The sequence below is a fragment of the Halyomorpha halys genome, unplaced genomic scaffold (assembly GCF_000696795.3).
Source record: "Halyomorpha halys isolate HHAL.00 unplaced genomic scaffold, Hhal_1.1 Scaffold604.1, whole genome shotgun sequence".
Lineage (NCBI taxonomy): Eukaryota > Metazoa > Arthropoda > Insecta > Hemiptera > Pentatomidae > Halyomorpha > Halyomorpha halys.
In genome coordinates, this window is record NW_027105224.1 from 521828 (window position 1) to 536144 (window position 14317).

Below are 14317 nucleotides of genomic sequence, written 5' to 3' on the forward strand. Positions count from 1 at the left end.
GCGATCTAGGTGAATTCCCAGGTATCTTACTGTTTCACTGGCAGGATTCCATTTCACATTTTTACCTTTGAGGATTAGATCCGGTGGATCTGGTGGGTGTCGAAGAGTAAAAGTGTTTGAGTTGCATTTTTCAATGTTCAAGCTAATCATCCATTTAGTGAAATATTGTTCTCAATCATTAAGGTGACTTTGCAAAGTGTTTCTAGCTGTTATTATGTCATCATGTTGAGAGAACACAGTTGTATCGTCAGCGAAAATAGCTATGGAGGTGTGTGTGGACTGGACGATGTCGTGAAGGTAAAAATTGAACAAAATGGGAGAAAGGACTGAACCTTGTGGAGTGCCAGCATGGATTTGTCTAAGGGTTGAATTTTTGTTATTAATTCTGACTGAAAATGTTCTACCATTGAGGAATGAGCTCAGAATATTGTATAGATATTTTGGAGTGCCTGCTTTCCTTAGTTTATAAAGGAGACCTCGATGCCAGACCTTATCAAATGCTTGTTGAAAATCTAAGAACGCTATCAGGGTGTGTCTCTTTTTTTCGAATCTGCTAATAATAAATTCCGATAGTCTTGCCAGTTGGTGAGAAGTGGAATGACTGTATTGAAAACCGAATTGAAAATCAGGAATTATTTCGATGCTTTGAAAAAAAAATTAAGATGTTTTTTATAACTGATTCCAGTAACTTTCCAAAAATGGGTAATAAACTGACAGGTCTATAGCTGCTGATTTGTTTAGCGTTCTTACCAGGCTTGTGAATTACTATGAGTTCGGATTTCTTCCATGTATCCGGAAAGTATCCAGTACGAAGGCAACTGTTAAAAATTGACGTGATAAAAACGACAGTTTTCCTGGTTAACATTTTGATTGCTATGACGGGGATCAAATCATGGCCAGGACTTTTCTTTATCTTAAGCTTTTTAATCAGGCCCTGGATTTCTTTTGGGGACGTGAATTTAGGAGGGACTTTAAATGTTGCGAGGGGGAGATTTACATACTTGTCAATTTGATCAGTGACTAAACTCGGACGTATTTCAGTGTTGGAGAATGTTTTCTCAAAGAAATTGGCGAACACTTCAGCTTTTTTGGCGTCACTGGTGATGAATTCATCATTGTCTACTAGACTTGGAATTTTTTCATGTTTATTCAAGAGACGTATCGTAGCCTTCCATAATGAATGGTCCTTTGGGTCTATATTTTTCACATATCCCTGATATTTAGAATACGCCCATTCATCCAGATCCTTTTTAGTTTCATGTTTGAGGTGGTTCCATTTATTTTTGTGAACAGGGTTTCTAGTGCGCATCAACTGTCTCCTTGCATGATTTTTTTTCTTTAATTTTTAACAGTATCGATTTTGGGCAGCTGCCAGAAAATGTTTTTCCCCTCAGATGGAAAGGTCGTACAGTTGCCTCGTGTAAACTGTTTGAGATCGACTCAATTAACGTCTTTATACTTTTATCCATTTGTTGAGCGGTAGGGAAATTTGTTTTCAGTTGTAATTTTTCATCGACAAGAATTTTGTACGTTTCCCAATCGATTACTCCATTAATGAGGGATTTTTTCAACGTTTCATTGTTTATTTAAGTTGAGAAATTAATTAATACAGGGATAAGGTCCGAATTTAATGCTGTAATCACTTGATAAGAGAGAGGAAAACTAAATTTTTTTGGTAATACAATTTCCAGAATATCAGATTTACAGCCTGGTCTGTAAAACGTAGGTTCATTTGGTGCGTGTATCCAATGTACCTTGAGCAATTATCAAGTAAAGTATTTCCGCTTGAATTTGATTTGCGGCATCCCCAGTAAATGTTTCTACAATTTATGTCACCTAAAACTAATGTATGTTTTGTTTAGAAAAAAACCTGTAAACGAGATATTGGGACAAAAAATTAGTAGCTCGCATTTTCGTGGTTATCTATGGAGCTTTTTCGTCCACCTAATCAATATATCTTCGAAATTAAACCAGCCTTACGTCGTTCAGGGAACTGTTGGAAAGATTTTGAAAGGAAGCAGTTTTTTGAAATCCTCCAAATTTGAGCCTTGAAAATTATTAATATCTTAAAGGGAATTCGTCGTAGATTCCCAAAATGATGAAAATTGAGTAAAATCTATAAATAACACCATAGATTGATAACACTAACAAATGAATAAAATAGAATAATTGCTTAAATATATCTATTATAATATATCTTTTGCAAACATTTTAGTTATTTTTCGAAAGAATGTTTATAAAAACCTTAGTTTTCTTTCTGGTATGTATATATTATTCACAGATGCCTGAATAACATACGCTATGCTAGTCTACCTATGAATATATAATAATTCTAGCATGCATGATGAACTTACCAGCCTCAGCCAAACATTCGATTTCATAATCTGGTTCTTCTCGTTCTGAAAACAAAGAAAATCATTTAAGTAAATATATGTTAATTTTTATATCTGCTTCCCGATAAGAAGAATCTGTAATATTCATAGTTTGCATTTTTAAACACATGCAAATGGATCACAATCGATCAGAACGCAATGGGTCTGTTCATGTCACATCAATTGACATATAAATAAAATACTAACATTGAGGTCTCCTCAGTATCGATGTTTCAAGGAATATTGTATGTTATTTTTTTGGCTGACTCGATGTACAAGTATGTATATAATATTTTAGCCAAACAAGTTTATTGTAAAATGACTTTACTAGTTTTTTCTAGAGGAATAATTGTTGTCATGTAATATATGTTTTGGATTTTAACTTGTTGAGTGTATGGATTAGATTGAAAATAGATGGTCATTATTTAGTTTACTCCTTTCTCTTTGCTTCATTATTTTTTAAAAATCATAGAATTCAATCATATATATGCATAGACAGGTTGTACCACATAATAGCTGATTTTATACCTCAATTGAGGTCAATGTTTAATGGTTTCGTGGAAAATACAACTTTTATGTTAAAAAAAACAAAAAAATGAATGGATACTAATACTTTCAATGTATGGGGTTATAACTGAAAAACTTTGTGAATTACTTATATCAGAATGTATAGTTTATCTTAAGGACTGATTAGTATGCTGTGTACTTAGTGTAACCCATTGTTTTTGGGCAGCATTTTTTGTTGTTAAATAATGCATTATTTTAAGAGAGATTTTATTTTTATGTATATATATTTTTTTTTTTTTATATCTTTCATTTATTTTCATTATTATTTTAGTATTAATGTGATCATTCATCAGTATTACCTATTGCCCACAATAGTGTGTTAGATTGTAATATCTATCAATTAAATAAAGTTATATTGTCGAAGTAAATAAAACATTTCTCTTGTAATAATACTTTTTTATTAAAAAAAAAAAAATAAATAATAAAATAGTCAAAATTAACTGGGAATAACACTCGACAATAATAACCCCACCAACCCGCTCCACTTAAATTTTTTCATCTACGAAATAGAAAGCTTACTCATTTCAGCTATCTAATTGTATGCACTAAATTCGTCCGAATTAGTTGGTAATTATTGAAATAGCACGGAATAAAACTAAAAAATTGGCCAAATCTCACCTCAGTTTGCTATACTGCACCATCTTTTGGATATAAAGAGATTAGTCAACCTTATAATTGCCTAATGTGCCCTGCATGTAATTTTCAGAAGTGCTCACCTGAATACGAATTATTTTCAGTTTATAGTTATAGTATTATTTATATTTACCGTATATGTGCTGTGAAAGATTACTTTTATCACAGTTACTGTTGTTTCTTACTTAGACAGAATGTAATATTTCACATCAAAACAGTTTTAATAGTGAATATTATTGGTAAAATACAGATCAGTCTATCCATCATTGAAATATAATTAAGGCAATAGATTGGACGAACACGAATGTCGTTTGAATTACAAGAATCATAATGTTTTTACAAATTATAAACCGGCAGACTGACGTCTTATAATTCATGAGGTGGATTTACCCATTTTACAATATTACAAATAATAATATAATACACGTAATACAATAACCAGAATGATGATATATTACTTGTAATAGTAAAAAAAAAAAAAAAAAATCGTCTGTTTATAGGAGATAGATAGTCGAATATAGTCTGTGATTGTTTTTGTTGAGTAGACGGACACAGGCTTGGTTTTGTTCATGAATTTCATGTGTATTTTAGAAGAAAACTTTATTTCTTTTGATGAGTTGAAAAATATTTTATACCGGATTTCTTTGTTATGTGGTCAAGTTAGTTTAAATGATTTAGACGTAATAGCAGTGCTATATCTCAAGCGTATAATTAAGCACAATCTTAACCTAAAATGGCGTGCACGTTGTGTTGATAGTATAAACGGGAAGCTGGTCCATCTATCCCCGACAACTGGTATAGGTGGACCAGTGTACTTTGGAATAGTTAGCCCACTGGAAAAACCGAGAATAGTGGGACCATATCTATTATCACGGCTTTACTTTCTATATTATTAAAAAGATATTTATAAAAAAAAATATTTTAAATATAAAGCCTAATTTTTATAAACGAAAAGGCATGTTTGGGAGGAGGGATGGTTAGAAGACAAAGCTGTTGGGAATAAAATTATGTGAGTTAATGCTGCATCAAAAGCGTTTGGCATACCGAAAACCATTCTAAGAAGGCGTCTCAAGTCACAGAATTTTAATGAAGGTTCCAAGGGGAAAACCTCATTTCTAGGAATTAAAAAAACAAAATCGTTAGACGTATACAAAATTACAATCATGGGGATTAACTTCAACTGCAGATTGTGCATTATGTTGCAAAAAACTTGAAGTTGAAACATAATTTCAATCGTGAAACCAATCCACCATGCAACCATTAGTTTTCATCTTTTTTTTTTTTTTACGCAATCCTGAACTTTCTTTTCGACTGTACTATACACATTAATCACTTTTAAACCAGTTTATAACTTTATACTTTCAAATAAACAATTTGTATAATGTTTATACTTTTGAAAACCTGTATTTCTTTTTTTACGCATTAATTTAGTAATGTATACCAGAGATCCTTCAATCCCTAAAGGTGTCTCTACACGTTTGCTGAATGATGGTAAATTAATGCATATACAAGAGCGAGGATCGGTTATCTGGATTGGCTGGTACAAGTTGGCATGAATTTGTGGTCGACCAGTCAGGTGTTTTTGGGCACAAATCGAAGGACATTGTATAAGGAATTAAATAAAAAAGTTTCTGATGAAAATTCTAGAACGAAGGTTGAATTTATAGGTTATGATGTAGTAAATATATGAATTTATATCATCTATAACCTGCATGGGGCGAGGTAGCAGCGTGGCAACGTGGCTGTATACCAACCCAAAGGTTATGAGTTCGAGCCCGGCACTACCCGGGATTTTTTCAAGCATAAAATTCTTCAAAACTCCCCCTATAAAAATAGTGTTCTTTTAATATTTTAATTTTATTATGAACAAATTTAGTATTTTTGTATCATTTTCTAGTTGGATTCATTTATAAATTAAACATTATGAGGGAAAGTATCGTTAGAACCTCATTAAACTCACAAAAAAACTAAAACTTTATAAACATAATTTTTTAAAAAAATTTAATTTAATTTTTAACCAATTTCATTTTATACATATACATGTTTCAGTGACGTTTCGGCCTTTTGTTATTGATTTTTTATATAACTTTTGCCATCTGCAAACTTCATTTCTCCACTCCAGTCTGTATTTTATTTTTTACAATTGTTGGTTTAATGAGGTTTCTGATTCTTTTTGATTGATAATTAATAATTATAATTTTTGTTTTTCATAGTTCCAAAGAACCTCGACAGCATTAAACGGGAAATATCAGTACTATGGCTTTGTTTCTGACAGCGCCCCCGATCATCATCCCAATATACAAGAGATAAATCAGTGTCATTTTAAAATTATTTTTACAATTACTACTACTTCGCACTTAATATTGGCATAGCCTAAATGGTCCATTTAATATACAAAAACAAGTAATAAAATACTTTCTAGAAGATAGTATTGTTTTTTCCTATCATAATCTCAAGGTCTTTGAATACTTACATTACTCATGAATAAATTATTAGAAAAAATTACAAAATCTATGCAACTGTTGTCAAATAGTTCTCCAAAATTAAAATACCTACTTGACAAAGTCACCATAAAATATATTTATTGTATTAATATTTTTTGATGACAAAAGTAACAGCAAAAAAAATAGACGACAATATTTTCCTATGACGAAATAGGAATCAATTTTTCAGTTTTAATTTTTTCAATGTTTCATCATCAAATTTAATTTTTTAACGAATATTGTCACCAGTTTACTTTATTTCACTACATTTTTTATAGTCATATTGTTTAAAATCTTGATAATACATACATACTGAAAGTTTTCGATTTTTAAGCATGTATGTGTAATTTGTATATTTGATTATTACTAACTAAGTTGATTCAATCAAGTTATAATTTGGGTTTTTACCTTATTTTTAATCGCGATATTATAATATTTTAAATTAATATATGATCGTTGAGATTGTGCTACAACCCATTGTTCAATTTACAATCTCAGTTCATTCTGACACAACACTCTTCAGCAAAGCGATATGTTCATCATATATATACCTACATATATTAATAATTAGAATGTATCTTCCATATTCGTTCTTGCTATTAAACATAACTCTTCAAAAGAAAATAGTTTCCACGACCTTTGTGAGTGCTTGAGGGGTTATTTAAATCAATAAAATATTTAATGTTGGATTGTGTTTAAATACAATAAATAATTTTTAGTAAATGTTTTTAAACTTATTAAAACCTTTAATATGAAATAAAAGTTTATTTAATTAACGCTCTTTTGAATATTTCGGAAATCTGCTTAGTCAGAACTACTTTACAAAAAAAAAAAAAATACAATATTAAGGTTCCATTCCTAAGAATTAATTCATTCAAAATATACTTATTAAATAAACAGTAATATTGATAAAAATTAGTGTGTCGACACAGTCTTCCTTTTGGATTCAATATACCATATTTAGGTAATAGTGATGGCTATTTAGTAGGTGCTATATAAAAACTGGTTTAGAATCTTCAAAAGAAGAAAAAAAATAAATCACCTATCTTTATTTTAATGAATTTCATTTTTTTTTTACAAAATTTTTATTTGAAAATAAAATAATGCTTCATACGTTTCATTACTTCATAACGGCTCATTTGAAATTTTGAAACTAATAATTTTTAATTTGTGACTTCTGTTTCAAAAGATTTTGCCTAATTTATGTTTTCAAAGAAATAAATAATTTTAAGTACATTATGTTTGATTTAAAATGCTCAAAGTTTTAATATTTATTTTCTTTGTGTAAAAATATTTTGTCTAAAAGGAAAAAGGTAATTGTTCTTTGGCGCGTAACCAAGAATGGTTTCTTTATGCAATCAATGTTTTACTTGGTCCCATCATACTTCCTCATATATATTATTTTTTTTATGATGAAAATATTTCGTGGGTTTTTTAATCAAAATTGAGGTGGTGATTCAAAAACACTTTATATTTTTCCTCAATCTTGATAAATGACCGAGATATGGGCAAATGAAACCACGAATAGGCCAAAATCTATGGGCGTTTTATAGAAAATATGGCGTACCGACAAAAATGTTATTGAGAAATAATATATAGGGATAAACTGAGAGTTTCTTTACTTCTTGAGCATGGGTAGCGAGCGGAAATGGGCACTTATGATCTATTATAACTATATAATATACAATTATATTTTTCTGGCATTTGTGTATTATATAATGTGGTATTACATAAAGTTCTTACCAACTAATAATTTGAGTAGGACTATTATGTTAGGGTGGTATAGCCTAGCAAATCATCTGTACCGACTAGAAATGTTTTCCTGTCATCGGAGAGGTTTGTTGAGGCTGGAAAGACATAAATAACCTGAAATATACAAGATTAATTTTTAGAGTAAGAACAAGGGATCGACCGAGACGTAGGTCATCATAACATTACACTGTCCGTTGGATATCCGGAACCGTACATCCCCATTTTTTTAAAATAGGAAAGTCTTTATTAAAAAAAAAAAAGAGTGATGGAAGTGACCTTGGAGAGTGATGGGTCCAGTACTCTTGTACTGTACCTAGACCAAAGGAAGCGCGGGTCCCCGCCGAATTTTCTCCCAATTAATGGATACTCACACATTTTAGAGGCTGGGAGATGGCTCACACTTTAGGAGGGTATACTGACCCCAAGACCGATCCACGGTTGGTACATCAGGCTACATAATTATCTGCTACAGACGGACTCGACCCCGGTAGTCAAGAAGTGCACAGTTAATTTATTTTCATATTTATTCATTTTTTATATCGTAGTCAGGATTACAGACCTACTGTAGACATCTTTTGTCTTATTTTGGTGGATATATTTCTATAATTTCTGAGACATATCCGTTTAAATATGACTAAAAAATAAATAATTAAAAAATTAAACAAGCAAATAGTATCTTTCTAATTAAAACAACATTTTTTCGATTGCCTTCATTTAAAACAATATGTTAAATACCTACATTAAAAATAATATTTTACAAGAAACAAAAATATACATTTCTATAAGCAATTCAAAACATTTATTTATGTTTTGACGTGGTTCAGTTTAATGCAGACGTTTCCAACTATTGTAAGTCTGTGGACCACTAAGTAAAAAATTGAAGCATCTGTTGACTGACCCCATTCTCGACTTGAGACAAAGGGTGCCCTTCCTGAAAATTGTTAAAAATGATGTTTACGGCACACCGGGTGAGAACTTCAGGTTTAGAGCATTATCCAGGGCCTTATGTCATTATTATTTATTTCATAGCCATAATGTTCGGTGTTACTTTTTCGCCTTGTCATTACTAAGATGTTAGTTTAAGTATATAATATTGTTAATTCATTACTATATTAGTAACTAATTTTTTATTTGTTTTGTAGTTAGGGCTCTTAGCGTAATGTATCATTAGACTACCTAAATTATGGTATGTATTGTTGCTCTAAACTACATAGCTGTTAAATTTCTGTTCACATGTCACATGTAAATGGGAGTATGTGATAAAGTAATGGTGTGCCTTGGTGTGATATAAGATGAATGAGGGAAATAAGATGAATAACCATTGTGATGGCACTAACGTGATAAAAATGTAGGTTTAAATTTTAAAATTGAATTCAAATACGTCTTCAATTTTTTAAATCTCTTCCATAAAAATGCTAATATATTGAAAACGGTTTTTACTGGAAGAAGAGATAATTTATTTATTAAATAGTCTACATTAGTCAAATAATGACCGTCATCAAATTAATTCCCGATCAGTCTACTATTACACTATTGTAGCTGGCTAGTGACTTGTAGTGTTCTATCGCAAGGTGTCACAGCGTGACAGATTATGTTTCCCGCTGCCGTAGCCAAAGCAGGCCGACCCCGTGGACCTATTGACCTCGACAGCTCTACCCCTCCCTCCACCGTCACGTGACCTCCATTCTCTGTCTCATCCATTTCATAATAGCACATTCCTGTAAATAAATAGAGGATTGGCCTTTGCCCCTCTTTATCAAATGTGAGGGACAATAAAATACGATACACTCGTTCTTGGGGTCATGATTATATTCATACGTCTGAATTAAAATTATTTATCCATAAATTAAAGGATTTGTACGCAATTTAAGTTGTACATTTCATACCAATGCGGTTAAAATGAGTAATGCTCCATCCTTAGCAACAAAATTATTTGAAAACATAAAAGTTCCGATATAATATCCTCTTCTACCTATATATCCAAATTATCTGTTAGTCTAGAAGTGCTCCTTGTCGGCGATAGATGATCCTTCTGTAGAACCATCCTCCTGAATGATGGAGGTTTTCTCAATAGTGAGTTGTAGTTCGGATATGATGAATCCAAGAGGAGGATGAACATGTTACCTGGTTTCTATCTTATCAATCGGCGAATTTCACTTCATCTTTGGCCATTTCAATCTTAAATAATCCTAAGCATAACATCGAGAATCAGTTTAATACAATTTCATTTCGCTTAAGCTTTTAATGTCTATTTAATATTTTTTAGTCTCGTCAACTTGTGCAATTTCTTTACCTAAGAGGTTCCATCTAGCTTCCGGGCGTCTGCTTCTGAGGCTTTTTGATTATCTTTAAATCTGCTATACTTTCAGTGTTCGTAAGGTCCAAAACCTCAAGTCCTAACTCTTGGGATTGGGACATGTTCCCTATTGTATGCTGTGTAGGGATCCCTAGGTAGATCACCTTAACCATTGCTTGCAGCACCATCTGCCCCTTCGCAGTTCATCAGCCATTCTGTCCGTCTCAAACTCTGTCTTTGGCTCAATGTCAGTACTGGTGCTACACCTGGCCTCACACTAGGACTCTTCATCTACTTCCCGGTCTAGATCAATCATATTTATTCGAAATCAGGGATCAACCATGGGAAGGATAATGTTTTTCACCACCCACGGATAGTCCTGGGCACTGAAGTCATATAAATCTCTACCAACGGCTCACAGATGAGTCAGCTGGTGTCCTAACCTCTTGTGATATTATTTGACAAGGTGGAAAATGTATACGTTTTATTTTCCAGCCTACTCCACACCGCCTGTCTTGGCCAATTAATTTTTTTCTATAATTTTATTACAATTTTAATTAGTAGAACATGGGCACATTTCGGGTTCTTATTCACAAATGGATGTACAATACATTGTATGTTCCCTACTTTTTTGGTGATGATTATAACAGTATAATTTTTATATATATATTTATATAGAAATAATTATAATAATAAAAAGTGATGAGATTAACTTTTTATTAATATAATTATTTATTTAATTGGAGACTGTAGAAATATTTTGAAAATCATTAAAGGGCTGATTCTTCAGCAAAAAGCTTTTTGTTTTTCGGTTTCTATGAATATTAGGAATTAGCCGTAATTTGTAAGATCTAAATCTTATCGTGATTTTTGGCATAAACGAACGTTTCCCCCAAAGATATCTATTTTCAGGACGTTTGAAAATTGTTATCAGGCATAATACTTTTTGTTTTTCTGTTTTCATAAAAATTAGGTATGTACTGTTTTGGGGACTTTTTCGCTACCCATAGTTTGTATTGTTAGCAAGATTATTGCTTGAATACTCTGATGACTTACTTTTTAAATTTTATAGCTTTGGATATTATGGTACCAAACCCATTTCCTACCTTGATAAAAAATAATAAAGGTATAATAAAATGTTTTCTGCACATTCCAAAGTTCCATTGTTTTTTTTTTCTGGGAAACGTTGGCCCTTATTATTGGCTGGGGTCAAATATCTTAAGTCAACTAAAAATGTTTTAAAAAAATCTAGGAGCTAAACTCTAATTTTAATACACGTCAATTGGTCTTTTTGAATTTTTAATAAATTGCAACTCATGTTTCGTTGGGTCTTTTTCGCAGTGCGAAGATGATAAAGAAACTGGAAAAAGAGCTTAAAATGCAACAAAAACTAGCAAAGCAAAGTTTAAAAATACTTTAGCGTTGTTACAACGATATGTATATTCACAAAAGAAGAAAAAGAGGTTATAATTAAAATTAATTAAAGCCATCACTTTATTATTTATATAAGAGGAAAAAGTAAATAAAGTCCCGTGGAACAGTTATATTTTTTTTAAACAGTATAAATAGACTAAGAGGTGGTGGATGAGTCAATGACATGCCAGCGTTATTTACAAATGAATTACCTTTGGGGCAATATCTGTCTCTCTTTGTATTTTTATTTCTCAGTCACTACAGTGATATATTTTCATTAATAATATTCAAGGACACTGAGAGATTTATAAGGCCCTTTTTCACCCCCAGCCCCTTTCTGTTTAATTACTTTCACTTTAATTGAAAAATATAAGACATTCATTATGAGTGGAACAAAAAAATAAGACATAAATATTTCTCATTACTCTTTGGAATATTCATTCATTATAAGCTTCCCACAGTGAATGATGAAAAATGTATAAGTTAATGAATAACAAATATTTTTATACCCGTTTATTGACCTGGGTTTTTCTTCATCAGTCTCACTATTTTATTTTCCATATAAATATTTTTAAATCTTATAGATTCTTATGAGATCCCTTCGTTCAGTTTAACAAGAGTATGAGCTTTTAAAGGTTAATTAAATTAAAGAAACATTTGATTCATTCACTGAACCTACTCTGGATTTCCATTTTATATCTATATCTATATATATTTTAATCTTCTCTTTACATGATATCACTCCGTAAGTATAGTTTATCAGACTTATGCTCCACGTCTTGACGAGATACCATATTAACGGGAAAATAAGAGTATCATATATTCTTAAAGTATTAAGAAAATTTGAAGCTGGAAGATGATATTCCTAAACGAACTCCGTCTTCATTGCTAAATCTTTTTATATAGTGTTGAATCATTGAAAGTATTTTTTAATGTTACCATGTTCTGTCAGCAGTCAGGTTAGATGGTAATCATCACTGTTGCTCACTAATTAATTCGTAGATATTTTGTAAATAGTTTTAGTATTTAAATTAATTTTTATTATTTTCTTTAGAAGTTTGCTTGATTTTTAGAAGAAACAGATATATTTTTATTTTGTATTATAATATTTAAATAACGGTCAGTGGGTATTAGTTGGCGTCGCCTAGCAACGGGTCAACAATTTATGGTTTTGAATCAGCTGTCTACCGGCCATTAGTAGTTGGTATCATTCTGTTACAAGCAGACAGGTGAATTATACGATGCTTAAACATTGCTCTGACCTATCCGAGTAGCAGACAGTATTTTATTTTACATAGTTATTAATTTTGTAAATTTGTTTATTTTTTTCATTGCTTAGTTTACTCATTTTATTTTATACAGTATACTTATTTTATCATTTGAAAGCCACATTTATTATAATTTCTATTTTTATTTTATTTCTAAATGTTTTATTTTGATAATACGAAAGATCTACAAACTTCATTTCCACCATTGTTTTGGTTCTTAAAGGCTCACATTGGCAACAGGTGAAAAAAAAAACAAGTAAAATTTTTAATCTGAATTTTGAACAGAAAGAACTAGATATAAGGCAAAACACATCCAGTTTTTATTTAACTTGTTACTTTCAGCAAAACTCTCAACAAAAATGTGCATTCAAAAAGTTAATTTTATATCAAAAGCAAGGAATTTACTTCTAAATGAAGCTTGTTTGTGAGTCTATCATCACATTAAAATTTCTTATGTTCTCTAATGTTTAACTTCAGTTTTAGCTACTTTTTCCTCTAGAGAGTGAGAAAACCGACTTTTGGCCACCTTTCAAACACAAAATATTTATTGTTAACATCACGAAGACCTTGTTAAACTAAGGAGTGTCTAGAGTAAATGAATCTGTTGGGAATCCAGTATAAATAGGATTCATCTGTGAAGGATTTTTTCAAACATTTTCAAAAGGATTGGAAGTAAGCTAATAGAATAAACATTTTTTGACAGGTTTACCTGATTTAAGAAAAAGGATAATAATGGAATGCATAAAATCTGAGAAAAGTTGGTAGTTTGAAGGAAACGGTTATATTGTTTGGTTAAGAATATAATTTTTAAGTGAAGTTGTCAAAGGATATGGGAAGTGAAGAGATCATGTCTGGGGTTTTAGTTATTTATAAGAAATTTGATAACAGGTTATTCTTTTATTTGTGAAATTTACCATTAAAAAAGCACATAAGAATAATTGATGTTAAAATATATAACTAATAGATTTTAACATCAATTAGTCTTAACTCTATAAAATGTAGTCACTAAATTTTAACGCCCGTTTTAATGATGTTTTGGTTTTCCGGATGTAAAAACTGTTTTAAGGATTTGTTTCGAGTTATAATTGCAATACTAACTATAATATATAAATAACATTGACAACATATGATTAAAAATTAAATTTAGGTACTTACGACATTTATAAGTTGAACGAAGGCTAAACCGAACCTTACGTCAACTTTTTCTGTCATGTTCTGTACAGGTCTGATGAGCTTGTTGTATCCTCTGAAGAGGTCTCTGACAAGTCTCTCTTCGTCTTCCGAGCATAGCCCTGTAACAGGTGCATATAAAATTACAAATTTATTACAATATGTACCATTTTCATAAAAAAAAATACATGAGATACATCATAAATTTCGATTCATGGTTTATATTAATTTATTTATTGGTAATTTTACAACCATCACATAAATGTAAACTTTTTTTTTAAAGTCTAGGTTGTGCAAAATGTAGTGTAAATAATATGCAATTGAGAGATTTATGAAGTGTTTATTACTGACCACGGATTAATG

General features: G+C 30.9%; 1 protein-coding gene across 1 annotated transcript in view; it reads right to left on the reverse strand.

The window, feature by feature from the left end:
* The window catches only part of nAChRbeta1 (nicotinic acetylcholine receptor beta1), a gene marked incomplete at its 5' end in the record, with an annotated part of 41360 nt that extends 27284 nt beyond the window's left edge, over nucleotides 1-14076 (reverse strand). The window contains 2 exon segments of the mRNA XM_067049501.1: nucleotides 2355-2399; nucleotides 13940-14076. Of these exon segments, the coding sequence (XP_066905602.1) occupies nucleotides 2355-2399; nucleotides 13940-14076 (182 nt within the window).
* Between the last annotated feature and the right edge of the window lie 241 nt (nucleotides 14077-14317).